The 18,287-nt window shown below is 35.9% G+C and overlaps 2 protein-coding genes and 1 pseudogene across 2 annotated transcripts in view; 1 reads left to right on the plus strand and 2 right to left on the minus strand.

Annotated features, from left to right (window-relative positions):
- LOC142340905 (mitochondrial dimethyladenosine transferase 1-like) overlaps positions 1–18,287 on the minus strand; it is a 498,997-nt gene that overhangs the window by 197,457 nt on the left and 283,253 nt on the right. The gene's annotated exons all lie outside the window — the stretch shown is intronic.
- The window catches only part of LOC142340904 (guanine nucleotide-binding protein G(I)/G(S)/G(O) subunit gamma-12 pseudogene), a 407,251-nt pseudogene that overhangs the window by 165,437 nt on the left and 223,527 nt on the right, over positions 1–18,287 (minus strand).
- Positions 848–17,996, plus strand: LOC142341602 (exportin-7-B-like). Its single transcript, XM_075392684.1, has 7 exons — positions 848–2,319; positions 5,024–5,144; positions 5,354–6,225; positions 6,389–6,538; positions 6,867–6,997; positions 15,602–15,835; positions 17,377–17,996. Exons 1-7 carry the CDS (start codon positions 1,061–1,063, stop codon positions 17,883–17,885), a joined length of 3,276 nt encoding a protein of 1,091 aa, XP_075248799.1. The 5' UTR covers positions 848–1,060; the 3' UTR covers positions 17,886–17,996.

Raw genomic sequence — 18,287 nt, forward strand, 5'->3', positions numbered from 1 at the left:
GTATGAAATAATGACTCCTTGCTTGATCAACTTTCAAAATTAGTCGAGCCTAACTTTATTGTTGATTTTCTTTAACAGCGAAATTGAGGTCTAATTGTTTTTTGTTAACGTACCTTTAAATGGTCTTATGAACAGTTTTTGGCAGTTATTTGAGGGATTTTCGTCTTTCCTTGGCTGGTGTCTGACTTCGGAAACTTTTTGATTTGTTTGATTGATTTTATAATTTTTGGAACACTATTATGATTAAAATGCATAGATTGCAAGTGTATGTAGTGCTTTAAATCAACTGTTGCTTAGTGTATGTCGTTATTTTAGGTCTATACTTCTTTAGTTTGCGGTTCATGGACATTGTTTCGTGTCGTGGGTTTTTATTTAAACTTTTTTTTGCCTAATTTGTTTCCTTGTAATGGCTCGCAAATACAGTAAAGCGTCAAAGGAAAAGTGTGATGAAGGTTTCATTACACAGTTTAAATTAGCTACGCTGTATGTTCTGTAGTGAACGTATCCAAGTGAGGTTGGAATCTCTTCGCCAATTTAATGAGACATAGCTGGGGCCTCTGAGGCCCCTGTCATTTTAATACCGCGTGGTTATACTTGTTTTTGTTCTAGTATCTGGCTGTAGCACAAAATATTACCGTGCGTGGCAAAATGTGAGAGCTCCCTATTTTTTATCAGGGTGTCTGTATACACTAATTGTTAGTTAGGAATGTCAAAGACCTACATTTTGTGTGAACAAAATGTGAGGCCGGATTTTATGATTTGCGATGGAGAGCATTGAAGCATTCATGGTGTGTTTGGACCGTTTCGTTCGATTTAGTTCCTCATGTTACCAAGTTAACTTGTTGTGACAATAGTAACAAGTAAAAACTATTAAGTTCTAATTGAATGGTTCTATTTTCAGCATTGAATTTGTTTGAATCATTCCTCCGTTTTGCATCATGACGCTAAGTTACAACTACCACAGACAGCAACATATCCTCAACTTCAATCATTCTTGAAGCCATTAGTACTAATTGAAGACACATTGAAGCATCTGAAAAAGGAGCACAGATTGGTAATCATGAACGCAAATTCAACCAATCAGATTTCGATGATCGAAAGCTGTTGCATGGCGTTGTATGAGTCGCATACGGAACCGGAGCGACGTAAAGCCGAGGAAACGTTGAAAGAGTTCTTCGAGAATGACCAACAGAACTCAGTTTCGCGATGCCACATGGTTATGGAGAACTCTGCCTCACCTTATGCCCAATTGTTGAGTGCCAATGCTCTCGCGAAATTCGTCAGTAAACCATCCAGTCAAATGAGTTTGGATGAGAAGATTTGGCTGAGAAATTTTGTTCTTGCAAATACATATACAAGATCTAAGATGCCTGTGTATGTCACGCAAGCTTACACGCAACTTTTTGCTAAGATTACAAAGTTTAATTGGAACGAAGAGCAAAATAACAAATTTGTGTTCCGGAATGTTCTTGAAGATGTTAAAAAGTTTCTAAGTGGAGACTTGACACATTGTATACTAGGAATTGAAATTTTGAATTCTTTGGTTGACGAAATGAATCATTATGAGCCTTCAAGACGACTTAACGAGCATCGCAAAATTACAAATTCATTTCGTGATTCGTGTTTGATGGATGTTTTTACGCTGTCACGAGATCTATTACGTGACGCTTTAGATAATGGAATTGACCCTTCGGATTTACAGCAATGCCAATTAATGGAAAAATTAGTAAAATTAAGCCATAGTTGTCTTTCCTTTGATTTCACTGGAAATTATCTAGATGACGCTACAGATGAAATGTGTACAGTACAAATTCCTGGCTCTTGGCGAGACTTATTTGTCAACTTCAAAACTATGAATCTATTTTTTGAACTCTATCAACGTTTGCCATCAAATAACTGCTCCACTGTTGTATCTTGTTTATCTCAAATGGCGGCTATAAGAAGATCTTTATTCACTAACACGGAACGGACAGATTATTTCCACAATTTACTAGCCGGTGTGAAAACAATGCTTGAAAATATTGATCACTTGTCCGACTCAAAGACGTATCACGAGTTCTGCAAATTGTTGGCTCGTTTGAGGGCCATCTACCAGTTAACAGAGTTTGTGAAAGCTCCCTGTTGGGCTGACTTTGTCAGACTTTTAGCCCAGTTTACTGTCAATAGTCTTCGGTTTGTCGAGTGTCCGGCCAACAGTTTGCACTATGTTCTCAGTACGTGGCACAAGCTGGTGGCTTCGGTGCCCTACATGCGTTCCAATGAACCCCACTTTTTGGAAAAGTATGCGCCTGAGGTGACCATTGCCTACATTACCACTCGGTTAGTTTCTTAAACAGAATTCTTAGCACTGTTGAGTCGTATACGGAATTAATATTTGTCGTATCGACTTCTCGGATCTATTCTGTTTTGCCCCCCCAGTGTTTTTTTACGCCCACAGTTACAAATTATATGTTGTTATATAGCACATTACTATGTAAGAAAATAGCATGTGCTCCTGGGGGCGTAAAAATATAAGCCCACTAAGTGGGGGGTGGGGGGCAAAACAGAATAAATTCGACTTCTCGGCGTAAAATTATAAGCTCCCTAAGATGGGGGGCAAAACAGAATAAATCCGACTTCTCGATTGAGATGAGGCAGACATTAGTTTCAGTAGAGCTTAAAAATTTCAGGAGCAAAAAGTTTTATTACGAAACTTTCAAGATTTCTGATTTCTTAGAACAATTGGCAGAGCGGGAATTAAAGCTTTCAGTTTATGATTGACAAGTGGGATTTTTATATTCTCTAAGGAAATAACTCAATCAGAGAAAAAGTGGTTACTCAAATTGTTAAGAAAGATCGTCCTTCTCCAGAGCTTTCTCCACTATCAGCACGTACTACAATGATCATTTGCAAAAAAGTGCCGAAGCAAGGTAAAAACAAGAGCAGTTTTAAGTGTTCGGTGATCCTTTAACAATTGTTGTTGAGGGTTGATAGCACAAAAAGAAACTTAGGAGTCAAATTTAAAGAGGTTTTGAACAGGATTGCTGAAGTTAATTTCATTGATACGTATTGTTTGCCCGAAAAATGAGATTGAGAATGTAAACTAGAGAAAGTTTGTTTGTTTGTTTGCGTTGCTTTGCTTTGTTTGTATGTTGGTTTGTTTTTGTTTGTTTGTTTCCTTTTTTGTTTGTTTCTTTGTTTCTTTGCTTTGTTTGCTGTTTGGGTTTATTTATAGGTTACTGCATGGTTTCTGGTGTCAATGAAATAGGTTTCAACATTTTTGCAATTTTAAGTTTTTCTAAATTTATTGTCTTTTCACTTTTTTCGCCTCAGCGGCCGCGCAAGTTGCTTTAGGGTTTGATAGTATGTTACTGCATCATTTCTAGAGGCAGTGGTTTGGTTTTTAAATTTTAGCACGAAGTTTTGAAATATTTTAATAAAGTTTGATTTTTCAAATTTTCTGAACTTTATAATCATATTCTAAATTTGTCAATCTTTATGAGCCACTGAAGCTATTTAAGGCTTGAAGTAGGGATACTGGGTAGTCTCTGGAGACAATGAAATGGTTCTGAAGATATTAATATCTTGAGTTTTGTTAAAATTTTGATTTGTCCATAAATTTTTCAAAAGTTTTTGTCATTTTCTGAGTTTAGCGATCTTTGCTGGGCGAATCGTTTTTATGTCTTGCAGATGGGCAACTTGACAGAACGGCAAGAACAGAAAAATGGTTTTGAACATTTTTGTTCTGCGAAAATTAGAAATTTTCTTTAAATTTTGCACTTCTCAGTTTTTTTGAAGCATGTGTCATAGTTGTCGAGTTTTTCTACCTTAAGTGGCAAATAGATCTATTTCAACGCTTGTGCTTGAGTAAATGAGTTTTTGCATTGTATCATATTTGTTTTTCAGGTTAGAAGCTTCGAGAGTTTTAGCAATCATTTTTTGTTTAAGTTTGTTCGAATATTTTAGTTTCACAACTACTATTTTGTCTTTTTTGCTGGGATTGTTTAATTGTTCGTTTTGTCTGGTACATTAGTTCTGTTTTTCATTCAGTTTTTGGAGTGTATTCCAGGACTTTTCCTGCTATGTTTTTTTTTTTCAAATGGTCCCCATCGATTATTCTTGCTACCGCTGACTTCTTCAATTTCCGTGACTTCTACTGCTTTGCAGTTAAAATTTATGTGCGTGACATCATCTACTTTTAGGTTAATTGCGTGACTGACTTCACTAAAAAAATGACTGAACTCACTAAATGAACTTTAATTTTTTTGAAGTTTTTACTAGTCAAAGATCAATAGTGTGCATCTAAGTAGTGCCAAACGTATATGCACTAATTCTTGAGTATTAGATTCTTGAGTTTTTGATTTAGAATATTACTTTTGAAAAAGCTCTTAGGGTTTTTTCCCTATAGAGCGTATGTGTCTCATAAAAATGACAGTCCAAATCTAATCAAAAAGTCATGTGGTCTATTAAAAGACTGGTGGTCAATCTGTATATTATTTCTTTAGCTGTTTCAATTCCATGGAAGGCCACAAGCGTCTATCGCGGCTGTTTTGCGGCAATTGGCGGCTATATTCAACAGTTTTAATTCTGTTTGTTTTTCATGCTGAATTGTTTCCTTTATGCACGTTTAGTCTGTTGACGAGTTTGAGATGAAAATGTTTCGATTTCGTTCTCGCAGGCGTTTCCCGGAACAAATTTTGACCCCGAACAAATTTAATAGGGGAAAGACATGAATAGAGAAGACTCATTACAAAACGGTTTTTCACGGGATGTTGTCTCGAAGTCTCAATTTATTTTCAACTCAGCAGTCAGTAACAACTGAAAATGTTGTGCTCTCAAGCAGAAATTGATTCTAGTCAGTATTCATGACGATTAAAAGTTGACTAAAAAATTTTTTCATCATTTCAAAAAAAAGTAGAGCATGTAAAATATTGTATTTTATTCACATGGTTGGTGGGAAAGTTTGGATTATCATAAATTTTTCCTGCATACTCGTGGACACCTAATAGAAGCAGGTTTTGAATTAATTGTTGTGATTGCGTAGGTTGGAGCAAGTGCCTTTGCTTATGCGTGATGAGACGTTGAGCAATGCCTTGAGTGACCAAACCATTTTGCAGCAACAGTTGGAGCAGGTGGCGATCGTAGCAAGGTGCACATACAAAAAGGTACTTATCACCTCATCCTCTTATCATCACTCTCAGTGTTAGTTGCAATTACTGATGTCAGTATTTTATAGTCATGTTATATATTGTTCTATATCATAATCATCAATCATGCGTCTAAATCAATGTTGAAATTTTACGCGACCGACAGTTTTTGTCATCTGAATATGGATTGTTGCTGTTACTGAGAAATTTTCTATGTTGCTCTTTAGGTGGCTGAAATGATTATACATCTTTACGAGCAAGCTAGCAGTGAATACCAACAAGCAGCTGATATGAACGCGTTGAGGGTCAACCAGTACAAATTATGTTGGCTCGTATACATCATAGGAGCTGTGGTTGGAGCGAGAATGACTGCTAGTTGCCAGGAAGATAATGAATCACACGACGCGCAACTAATCTGCAGAGTTCTTTTGCTTGTCCGCCACTTAGAAGCACAACCGGTCGAAAAAACGTTGGACCACCTTGAAATTGCAATCATCTCCTTTTTTGACCAGTTTAGACGCATCTACATTGGCGAGCAAATGCAAAAGATGTCCTACGTTTACATAACACTTTCGGAAGTAATGGGATTGAAAGATGAAACGATGATTTTAGAGTTGATTGTGAACAAAATCCTGAACAACCTGAAACTCTGGTCCTCGAACAGTATTATTCTATCACAGACGCTGCAGCTTTTGAGTGACCTTTCATTAACCTACAGTGGGTTGAGAAAACTAGCCAAGCTGGAACCGGTACAGACTTTACTTAGAAATCACTCTGGCGAGGTTCTGCCGTTTTTGAGCCTAGACAATCACGGAATATCTGAAGATGATTTACGACACCGAACCACATTTTATACTTCGTTAACAAGGTTACTTCTCGTTGACCTTTGTGACGATGATGACAGATTTGAGGAGTTTTTGCAACCTCTGACAGTAGCGCTGGATTCTTTGGCGCAACATTTCATGAATGGTGCTGTTATAATGAACTCGGAAATTTCGAGGCGAGTCTTCATTGGGGTGTGTCGAGATCTGCGTGGAATCGTTCTCGCACTCAACACCAAGAATTACTTCCTGATGTTTTTCGAGTGGTTTTATCCAAGGTTAGCGCTCGAAGCTGATATCTGCTCTGAGACTATGCTCGTGCAATTCTTGAGACTTTTTACAGCGCTTCTTTTGAAGTTTGGAGCGCTCGAACTTCCACTTTGCACCTACAATTGTATTAATTGCATTTTTAGATGTTTTTTGAGTTGATTCTGTCTCTAGGTACTGCCCTATGTTCCACAAGGCAATAGAGGTGTGGTTCACAGATGCCAAAGTGATGAGTCCTGTGCTGAAGCTGTACTGCGAGCTGATGCAGAACAGGTTCCAACGTCTCCTATTTGAGACATCTCCTCTCGGCATCCTTCTGTTCAGGTGAGAGAGATGACATTAAACGTGCAACATTCTATTGTATGAACTCTAGCGTCAAAAGGAGTGCCAGATATGTTGCTGTTATTTGTTTGACGGAAAAGAATTATTTGGTTTGAGAATTACATTGGAACTGGCTCTGAATATAGGAATTCGGCATTATATTGTTATTACTTTGTCTCTGATGATCATGTAGCTTTTTGGACTCCATCAACTGGAAAGGCTTTGTTCAAAGTTATGATATAATTGAGAACTCGCATCTGTTTAGTAATAAATTTTGGAATGATTTAGAATGTTCTGAGATAAAACAAAAAGTTAAAACTTGCTGTTTCAGAGAGTGCAGTTCTCTGTTGGTGAAGTATGGAGAGCGAATGCTGTCGACTGAGGTGCCCAAAGAGAAAGAGTATCCATTGAGACTGAAGGGGATCTGCACCTCTTTCCACATACTAAAAAACGCACTCTCTGGTGAGTCAACGCTGCTACAAAAGATCCGGCCTATATGTAGCAAATGAGCTCGGAGCTCAATAAGCTTGTGCAGATTTGTTTAGTGGGAGACTTCATAGTCTGCTTCATAATTGTTTAAATTAGCCAGCATTAGCAAACACCAAGTGCTGTTGGTATTTGGTGCTATTTTAATACGGCTTACTAGACTCTAACTGTGATTCACCGAAATTGTTTAAAAGAGATAATTCATGGGGAGAAGGGCGGTTCTGAGGACTTTTACCCCCTCCCACTTAAAACCCCCCTCAATCAACCAAACCCAATGCTCATCCCGCCACCTCAGTTAAGCTAAGACGTTATTATCTTCCAGTGGGTTGCAAGTACTTAAAACGAACTAACTGCTCAAAACGAACTTTTTCCTTTACGGATGAATTTGCTTACATCTGCTGAATTTCTTGCAGTGAGTTCTTACTTTTTTAAAATCTACTTTGTTATTCATCTGTGAACTTCGCTTTTGTGATGGTCTAGTCGTATGCACGTTCCAATAGTAAATGACTTCCACCCTAAAATTCTGGGCTTGATTGATTTAAAAAGTATTTGAAAGAATTTCAAAAAGAAGATGAAAAGAATCGAAAGCTAACGTTAACGTGGGCACTGTTGCTAGAGTGACTTGTGAGATTTCCGTTTGTGCTCACATCTTAATGGATGCTTACATATGGCAACACACAGGTGCTCTTGCATTATTGTTATAGAATTATTTATTAGCCGCAAAAGGGTAGCTGGGGCTCTTTTTGATCATCTTTCTTTTTACAGTCCAAAGCGTTTTGATTTTATCGGTGTGGTGTCTTTTTTACGACTCGAAGGTGAGGATTGGGATTCTACAGGTTTCAAGTTTGTTCATGTTGAATCTTGACTTCTTTCTATTCGAACATTTACTTCCGTTTTGAAGGTTGACTTTTGTTTTTGATCATTTGACTTTCACAGTAGATTGGTTTGTTATATATAGTAATAAACTGCTGGTATTATTAATAGCCGCACAGCGATAGCTGGGGCTATTATTGGCCTTCTCTTGGTTTTTAATAGCGGCACAGCGATAGCTGGCCTTCTCTTGGCTTTTTACAATTCAAAGAGTTTGGATTGTATTGAGGCGCTGTTTTTTCTTAAGATGTGTTCGCACATTTTTCAATGACTTTGATCTATCAAAACGCGATAAACAGGTAAAGCCCAGCGGGAGTTAAGTTTCATTAGAGGCGCAAAGTGGGCATCAGTAGTCCTTGAAATGCTTAGAGTGGTGCAGCTGCTGGGATAGCCTTAATTTAAGGTTAAAAGGCCAATTTTAGGAGTTTTGGTCTCAAAATGGTGCAATTTTTCATGTTTTTTGTGATTTTGAGTTTTTTTTACTTGATTAGTCTTAGGTTGAAGTTTTTGAAAGTTGACGAAGGCCTTTTGCGAGACAAATTTACTTGTTGTGACCATTTTATGAGCTATCTGTTTTTGTACTACAAATAAAAACACGCAAAATGATACTATTTTTTGCTCTTTTTTTCAAGTTTTTTGAAAATTGTCATTTTTTGATGTTTTTCAGCTTCAGGAGCCGGGAAATCTCCTTTGAGTTTTGATAATAGAGCACTGCATAGTTTCTAGTAATAATATGTTGGTTTTAGCATTTAAATGTCTCGAATTTCTGCATTTTTTGATAAATTTTTTTAAGGTTTCCTAAAGTTTTGGTCAATTTTTGATATTTGTCCAATCTCAAGTGCCAGAAAACATATTTCACGGTCTGATAAAAAGTTACTGCATAGTTTTTAATTTCAATGGATTTGTTTTCAACAATTTAACTTTTCGATTATTGGAAATTTTTTTATAAAATTTGCAATTTTTTTTTCAATTTTTCAATTTGTCTTTCAATTTTTCAAAACATTTGTCTTTTATTCAGTTTTTCTTGCCTCAGTAACCAGGTAATCTTGTCCAGGGTTTGATAATATGTTATTAAATATTGCTAGGGGTCAATTGAACGGGTTTCAACATTTTAATAGATTGAATTCCTATTTGAAATTTGAGATTTTTTTCTAAAAATTATTGCCTATTGATCTTTGGGCCCATAAAGGCTTGGAATTGGGTTAATGAATAGCCTGTAGATACACAGAAATGATTCTGAAGTTATTAATATCACGATTTTTGGCAACATTTCATTAAAATTCGCAATTGGTTTTAAAAATTTTTGGTCACTTTTGAAGTAATCGATCTTCAAGGGCCAATGAATTTTTTCCAGTTCATGCAGATTTAATTCTGGCCCGATTTCAGAAACGAAAATTGGTTTTAAACATGTTTTTGAAATAGGAATTTATAAAGAGATGAAATTTTGCCTAAGGGATAAAAGCTTCAAGAGTTTCAGCAATGAGTATATTTTTGTTTAGTTTGTTTGATTGTTTAGTTTCTCAATTTTTTGAGATGAATTTGTTTGTGTTTTGGCTGGCATTGTTCAATTGATCTGCTGGTCAGATTAAGTACTTCTTAAGTTTTTCATTCAATTCTTCGAATTGTATTTCAGAACTTGTCCTACTATGTTTTTTATTTCGTCGTCGCGATTTTTGTTACGACCATATGACGTCGCAAACACTTAAATCTGTTTTTTGTTCATTCGTTCATGCAATTTTAACTGACTTCATTTTTCGCTCTTAGTACAGCGAGTTTTTTGTTCTTTCGTGTGACTAAATTTTCAGTCACACTTGACTTACCTCACTCACAAAAATGACTTCCTCTCTTTGAAATTGACTTTTCTTTACTTTAATTCAAAGAGATAAAGTCAAATAGGTATGGTCACTAAATGTAGGTTATTAGAGAGCGGCTAATAGAGGCAGCAAAAACTTATACAGATTTTTAATCAAAATGTAATGTATCTGCCTTCAATGAAAAGACGAATTTTTTTGGTTGGTCTTTTTAACTCTTTTTTAGACTGCAGATCTACGAAGCTATTGCGGCTATTTTCTGGCAATCTGCCAGCTATGTTATATCTGTTTTCAAAATTTATTCATTTCTCGGTCACCTGCAAACCACTCAATCCACTCAACCGGATTCTGCTGTCTAGACGTAGGTTCACGGTTAAAAGCGCTTCATGTTAACTTATGGTCCGCCACCTTCTTTTTGACCCCCTTCTTCTCTCCTCTCACCCACGCTAGTCTGCTTAAGCTTAAGGTAGCTACAAAAAGCAATCCCACCCCAGTTGTTTGAAGCAGTTCGTCAGACGCTAGTCGGTTATGTCTTTATCCTATTAATAGCCGCCTCATCTTCGCCTATTCAGCCGGCTTTTTTTACAATTCAAAGAATTTGAATCGTATTGGGGTGCTTTCTTTTTTTAAGATCTGTTCACACATTTTAATGATTTTTGAAGTCAAATTGGAGTAGTGATTTTGGTCACGCCGAAACAGGAAGTGGAGCGAAAAGGCGAGTTGTTTTGCGGCGTGAAATTTTTTCGCTCTAAATTTAAAGTAGAGTGAGAAAACTGTTTTTGAACAAAATTTTCGCTTTCTCGCTAGTGGTTTTTTGTTCGCATTCGGCAATTTTACTTCGATTTTTACTGTTTTTTTCGATTTTTTGGATCGGATTTTTTTCTAAGTGGTTTTCCCAATCCAATCATATTCCGTACTAGGTCTAGCTTTTTGTTTAGTCAATGAAAAATTTTTGAATTGTGCGTCAGGACTTGTCCTATGTTTTTTTTTCGCGATTTTATTACGACCATATGGCGTCACAACCACTTCAAATCGCTTTTTATTCATTTGTTCATGCAATTTCAGCTGAAGTGCGTTCGTGACGTCATTTTCCGCTCTTAGTAGAGCGAGTTTTTTGTTCTTTCGCGTGACTAAGTTTTCAGTCACACTTGACTTACCTCACTCACAAAAATGACTTCCTCTCTTTGAAATTGACTTTTATTTACTTTAGTTCAAAGAGATAAAGTCAAATAGCTATGGTCACTAAATGAAGGTTATTAGAGAGCGGCTAATAGAGGCAGCAAAAACTTTTACAGATTTTTAATCAAAATATAACATATCTGCCTTCAATGAAAAGACGAATTTTTTGGTCTGTCTTTTTTACTGTCTTTTTGAGACTGCAGATCTACGAAGCTATTGCGGCTATATTCTGGCTATCTTCCAGCAATGTTTCAAATCGAAGGGCTAGAATTTTTGACCACGTTTTAGTGACTCTTACCTATCTAACATATCTACGTCCCTCACTGACCGACATTTCTAAAAATTGGTTGTTTCTACTTTTGTATTGCCTTGTCTGTACTTCTTTGAAAGAAATAGCTTGTACAGCTTTTCGAGTCGTTCCCGTTATGATACAGTATCATTTTTAGCTAAAGCATTTTTTCACGACTTGTATTTTGGCTTTTGTTTTCTAGCATTGACTTCTGTTTTAGAATTTTGACTTCTGTTTTTGGACATAGGACTAATACATAGTGATTAGGTACTGCTGGCAATGTTCAAGATCTGAGTGCTATTGATATGCGGCATATCTTCTGGCCTGTGATTGAACTCATCGACGGGCAGCTAATTTTTTTTTACTTTGACACTTTGTTTTCATTAAATTTTATTGAAAATATGATTTTTGCCCCTTTTTGGAAATATTTTGTTTTCTTCTAACCTAATATCATTAATGATGGTATTCTTGGTTGCTATTGAGTGATAAATGAAGTTAATTAAGTGTCTTTTTTTGAGTTTATGGCAAATGGTTTTCAATACTTTGACACTATTTCTTAAAATGTTTTAAGCTCGAGTCTTTTTTAGTATTTGTTAGTATTAGTATTAGGGTATTTAGAGTATTTATTGTTTTTGCGGTTTTTAGAGTATTTATTTTGTTTAGAGTTGTCCTATCGTTGAATCTCATTAAAGACAGGTCTCATAGGCCGCTGTTATAATTTATTTTAATCGATTAATTTGCAAAAGGTCTAAGCGATTTCTTTATGAATTTGACTTTCATTCTTGAATTCAAGAAATATTATCGAGCGTACTTTTTGTCGATTTATCGGCTCAATTTTTCAGCTAATGGTTTCATTCACTGATTTACCGTTTGGTTTTGAAAGGTTTAAATGAATTCGTGAGTCTTGCCATTATTTGTAGTTCCTTTGTCACTTTTTCAGCAATCTGAAGTGCTGAGAAGTATTTCTTCACTTTAAAAATGTTAAGATATGATATATTTGAGGAATTTGGCTTGTAGTTATGAAGTTTTCTTAGTTTGGCGTCTTTGGTTTTAAACGTTTCTGATTTGTCCCTATTTTCTTCAGTTTTTTGGTTTGTTTTTGCTTTGTCTGTCATTTTGCTTTGTCTTCGCACAAGGTTATTGTATTATGTACTCATTGTAAGGACTACTAGAGTCAATAATTAATTGCTCTTGAGCTAAGTTCGTAGAAAATATTGTAAACATGTGTGTCTTTTATATGGAAAATTTTCGCTTGACAGTTTTGACTCTTCGAGTGACTTCCACGCCCTTGACTTTTTGCGTTTCGGTTGATCTAAAATTCTCTCTCAATCACAATTTCAAGCAACTAAACTCAATAGGCGGCAATTCAGTACTAAAATTCAAATGAAAAGTGCGCCGAAACAAGTGCCATTTTTCACTTTAAATCTTTATAGTGGTATATGTTAACCTCTAATGTTGTTATTTGAAGCCCACTTCTTAGTCCATTTAGCCCCTGACCCCACCCCCGACTGAAGCAGGCTGCAATTGGTTAGAGCTCCCACTAGTCGTTCGAGAGCAATTCTTCCGATGTTTAGTCGGTTATTAATAGCCGCACAGCGATAGCTGGGGCTATTATTGGCCTTCTCTTGGTTTTTTTTTATTTCGTCGTCATGATTTTTGTTACGACCATATGACGTCACAGCCATTTTTTATTCATTCGTTCATGCAATTTCAACTGAATTGCATGTGTGACGTCATTTTTTGCTCTTAGTGGAGCGAGTTTTTTTGTTCATGCGCGTGATTAAATTTTTGGTCACACTTGACTTACCTCACTCTCAAAAATGACTTCCTCAATTTGAAATTGAATTTTATTTACTTTAATTCAAAGAGATAAGGTCAAATGGGTGTGTGTCACTCTAAATGAAGGTTATTTGAGATCAGCTAATAGAGGCAGCAATAAATTATACAGATTTTCAATCAAATTATAACAGATCAGCCTTCAATGAAAAGAAAAATTTTTTTGGTCGGTTTTTTTTTACTGTTTTTTTAGACTGCCGATCTACAAATCTATTGCGGCTATTTTCTGGCAATCTGCCAGCTATGTTGTTTTCAAAGTGATGCTATTATTAGGAATTCTCAAAGCACTAGATTTTAGAAAAAGAAATTGTCTTTGTTTGGATTTTCATTTTTGCGCATATAAGGCGAGGGCTTTGTTGACTTAGATTGATGTTGCTTTAAAATGTTAAGTGTAAGGTCATCAGTCCAGTCAATTTTTTGAATTGTTATTTAGGACATGTCTTGAGTGCTTCTAATGTGATTCACAATTTTACGTGCGCTTTTTTACAAATTCTTGAATTTACCAACGGGTAGCTAATGTTTGTTATCACGGACACAATTTGTGGCCAAGAATTATTAGTGAATACTTCATTTTTCGCCTATTTTTTTCTTGTTGTCTCGTTACTTAATATCCTTAATGAAATTCTGGTTTGTTGCTACTGAGGATTAAATGAAAATAATCATTGGTTCGATTTAACAGCTACTGTTTTCATGTCTCTGAATTTCAGTGAATTTTTGAGGTTTTGCTACTGTTTCTACTTTTTGTTGTCTTATCTTTTTGTTTCTATAGGACACTAATTGGGGTTATGTTGATCGGTTTATCTTTCTCTGTTCAATTGTAATGCTTTCTATGACTTTAATTATAAATTTCAGGAAATTTTATCGAATTTTGCAAGTTTTTATCCGGTACTGTTTTGACTTATCGCTTAGTCCTAGTAATGATAGATATCATGGTTTCTATCGATCAATATGTTAATAGAAATGTTTTTTTTCTAAGCGTTGCTTATGATGCCTGTGATTTGTTAATTATTTGTTAAAAATTTTGACACTTGGAAAGAATAAAAATTGTTTCTTTAGTTTTGCATGTTTTGTTTTGCTGATTTTGTTGTTCTTGTTGGTCTTGTCGCTTAGTCTTTTGTTCTTGTTGGTCTTATCGCTTAGTCTTAATAACAGCTCTCCTGTGCCTTCTTGTGTGGCGTGCATGTGGTCAAACTCATAGCTCCAGTTTATAGCTAACATTTTTATTGACTGAGATACCGTTCGTTTTCGAAATAAGCGTGTGAGTTTTTGAAACTTGCCTTCATCCGTAGTTCTATTGCCACTTTTTCTGAGATCTGAACTGCTGAGAATTATTATTTATTTCACTTTCAAATTTTATTCTTTTCTGTGGTTAAGGAATTGGGCATATTGATATGTCGTTTTTGTACTTTGAGGCCACTGACTTTCAAAATTTTTTGTAAAATTGATTTTTGCAGTTTCTTGAGTTTTGCCTCCTTTTGGTTTATCATTTATTATCACAGGGTTGTTTTTTGCACTTTATGTAGGGTTGGGTAGAGTCATTTTTTCAATAAATTGGTGTTTATAATAATGATTCTTAAAACACTAGATCTTTGAGACATAAATCTTCAAATAGTTTGATGTATGATTTTGCGCATTTGTATGTTTTTGCGCATGGGTGATGGGTTTTTATGACTGTGTTCGTTTGGTGTTAATGTAAAAATGTTAATTGTCAGGTCATTAGTTAATTCAATTCTTTGGATTAGTGCAGGATTTGTCCTGCTATGTATTTTTGTTTTGTCAAGATTTTTGTTGCGACCAAGACGTCACAATGCTTTAAAATCTGCTTTTTGTTCATGCAATTTCACCTGTATTGTGTGCGTGACATCATTTTTCACTCTTTGTGGAGCGAGTTTTGTTCATTCGCGTGATGGAGTTTTTGGTCACACGTGACTTGCTTCACTCTCAAAAATGACTTCATGACTCTAAAATTGACTTTTCTTTACTTTAATTCAAAGAGATAAGGTCAAATGAGTTTGTATCACTCTAATTGAAAGTTATTTGAGAGCAGCTAATAGAAGCAGCTATAAGTTATACAGATTTTTAGAATCAAAATTTAACATCCCAGCATTCAATTAATTAAATGATTTTGGCCTGTTTCTTTGACTATCTTTTTTGAGACTGCAGATCTACGAAGCTATTGTGGCTATTTTTGGACAATATGTCAGCTATTTTTATGTAATTGCAAGTGTTCTGTTGTAAAGAGTGTTTTTTTTTGGGGGGGGTACTAACGGATAGATCCGAAACTTGATAGTCTTAATTTGAGATTAATGAAAGAACAGTTTGCATCCTCGTGACGTACATTACACGTCTTGCGTTATCGTTTAATTCCTGTTATGGTGGTCCGACTTAAGCATTTCACAATTTATGTTAATTTTGTAAGGCTGTTAAACTTTTTGTAATATGCTAGTTTTATGCTTCTGTTTCCAAGTGCGATAACAAAAAGTTTGCTGCTTTCTGTTTAGAATATACAAGAGTTCCGGTTTTAGTGATGTACACGCGAATTGTCATCCTTCATTGACTGTTTTGTTAGAGAGATATGATTATGAACATTTTTAGGTGGCTTTATCAACTTTGCGATCTTCCAGCTGTACGAGGACAAGTCGCTTGAAGACGCTCTGAAGATGTTCGTGCGGATGCTCCTGTCCATGTCTGCCTCCAACTTCCTACAGTATCCCAAACTGAGTCTCAACTACTACAACCTGTTGGAAGTACTCAGTGGTGACCACATCTACTTCCTAGCCAATCTGGACATCGATGTGTTCATATTCATACTACGCACTGTCGCCGAGGGTAAGGACGGACTGACGACCCTTACATTGATTACTATGTACTTAAACAAAGTTTTACTATTAACGTTGAAAACAACCTTGAAAACTGTTGACGTTGAAAGCAACCGAGTGTTTAAGAAATCGAGCGAAAGCAAGCAATTCCGTCTTACAACCCTTAAACATTCTTGGAACTTCTGTATCAAGTTGATAACTGAACGTTAGTCACCTCGAATACTTGTACCTATATAACTAAGCACATCATTTGTTTATTAATAGCCGCACAGCGATAGCTGGGGCTATTATTGGCCTTCTCTTGGTTTTTTTTACAATTCAAAGAATTTGAATTGTATTGGGGCGCTGTCTTTTTTTTTTTTTTTTTAAGATCTGTTCACACATTTTCATGATTTTTGAAGTCAAATTGGAGTAGTGATTTTGGTCACGCCGAAACAGGAAATGGAGCGAAAAAGCAAGTGGTTTTGCGGCGTGAATTTTTTTCGCTCTAATTTTAAAGTAGAGTGAGAAAATGGTGTTTGAACAAGAATTCGATTTCTCGGTAGTGGTTTTTTTGTTCACATGCGGCAATTCCACTCTGATTTTTACTGTTTTTTCGATTTTTTGGATCGGATTTTTTTCTAAATGGTTTTCCCAATCCATTCACAGCTCATTCTAGGCCTAGTTTTTTGTTTGAATTGAGTTTTCATTTCTCGCTAGTGGTTTTTTGTTCACATGCGGCATTTTGACATTGATTTTCTGTTTTTTTTCCTATTTTTTATCTTATTTTTTTAAAATGGTTTTCTCAATTCACTCATAGTCCATTCTTGGTCTAGTTTTTCTGTTTAGTCAATGAAAATTTTTTGAATTGTACGTCAGGACTTGTCCTGCTATGTTTTTTATTTCGTCGTCATGATTTTTGTTACGACCATATGACGTCACAGCCACTTTTTGTTCATTCGTTCATGCAATTTCAACTGAATTGCATATGTGACGTCATTATTCGCTCTTAGTGGAGCGAGTTTTTTGTTCATGCGCGTGATTAAATTTTTGGTCACACTTGACTTACCTCACTCTCAAAAATGACTTCCTCAATTTGAAATTGACTTTTATTTACTTTTATTCAAAGAGATAAGGTCAAATGGGTGTGTGTCACTCTAAATGAAGGTTATTTGAGATCAGCTAATAGAGGCAGCGATAACTTATAGATTTTTGATCAAAGTATAACAGATCAGCCTTCAATGGAAAGACGAATTTTTTTGGTCTGTCTTTTTACTGTTTTTTTTTAGACTGCCGATCCACGAATCTATTGCGGCTATTTTCTGGCAATCTGCCAGCTATGTTTGAACCTTTCAAATCTAAATTTAAGTTATGCTTAGTGCGGCAGGCATTTAAATCATGTAGAGTACCGCCTGTGAAAGGAGAAAGTGGTTCAACATTTCATCATAAATTATTTAGCAAATATTTTGCGGGCGTTATAAGTACTCGAAGATCACCACTGTGTCCTTGATAGAATGTGAAGCAGTGATGATGCATTCCGAATCAGCTGCTTTTTATGTCTCTTTTTTTCAGGGCTGGTGTCGGTAGATTCCACAATCAGCACTTCTTGTTGCTGCACCTTAGATCAACTCATTACTTTCATGTACAAGAAGTTCAGCAAGCAGAAGAAGAACAAGAACAGTCTCGAACCACCGGTCAGTGCTCAATTCCTACAAGTCACAGAGACTCATGGCGAACTCTTTGACCAAATGCTGGTTACAATGCTTTCTACCGTGATCTACGACGACTTACGTAATCAGTGGTCACTTTCGCGGCCTCTGATCGGTCTGATATTGCTCAGAGTGACGTCATTTGAACGGTTCCGGCTTGAACAGATTCAGTCACAACAGGACGAGAAACGTGCAGCTGGTGTGACTCAAGCTTTCAACAGCTTGATGGAAGGAATTGAGAGAAATCTAAGTAATAAAAATAAAGATAAATTTACGCAGAATGTGGCAGTGTTCAGACGAGACATTAGCGAAGCTTTGAGAAGCAGTAAAGATCAAAACGGAGTCGCGGCTTCAGGCGATGATATGATATAATTGGAGTTACAGTCAAGTTGTATACGTTTAAATGATGAAAGCTATTAAACTTGTATATAAATTCAAAAGTGCAAATTTTAAATCAATCGACATTTTTTCAAAGCCAATTACCCGAAATTTAACTACGATTTTTGAATTTTGCTAAGATTGTTATAATGGTAATTGAGATAAACGAAGATGTAATTGCAAATTTTTCTAAATGGTCTAAAGTATTAATTGGGCAATCGAGTCCCATTTTTTAAGCCAGTTTTCGGAGGTTTTCAGAAGTAGTCGATTGAAGTTTGCACTAATGATAATAGTCACCTGGTTGTGCGAACTGCAGCTCTTTAATAGATGTATTTGGATATTGTTGTGAGCAGTCGTAACTCAGACACTTTTTGCAGCTCGCTCTGCTCTGCTTTA

This window comes from Convolutriloba macropyga, chromosome 6, assembly GCF_964194025.1.
Source record: "Convolutriloba macropyga chromosome 6, txConMacr16.3, whole genome shotgun sequence".
Lineage (NCBI taxonomy): Eukaryota > Metazoa > Xenacoelomorpha > Acoela > Convolutidae > Convolutriloba > Convolutriloba macropyga.

Coding starts and splice junctions, on each gene's coding strand:
- LOC142341602 (XM_075392684.1), top strand. CDS start 1,061: ATGAACGCAAATTCAACCAATCAGATTTCGATGATCGAAAGCTGTTGC. Junction 2,320..5,023: donor ATTGCCTACATTACCACTCG/GTTAGTTTCTTA, acceptor GTGATTGCGTAG/GTTGGAGCAAGTGCCTTTGC. Junction 6,539..6,866: donor CTCGGCATCCTTCTGTTCAG/GTGAGAGAGATG, acceptor TTGCTGTTTCAG/AGAGTGCAGTTCTCTGTTGG.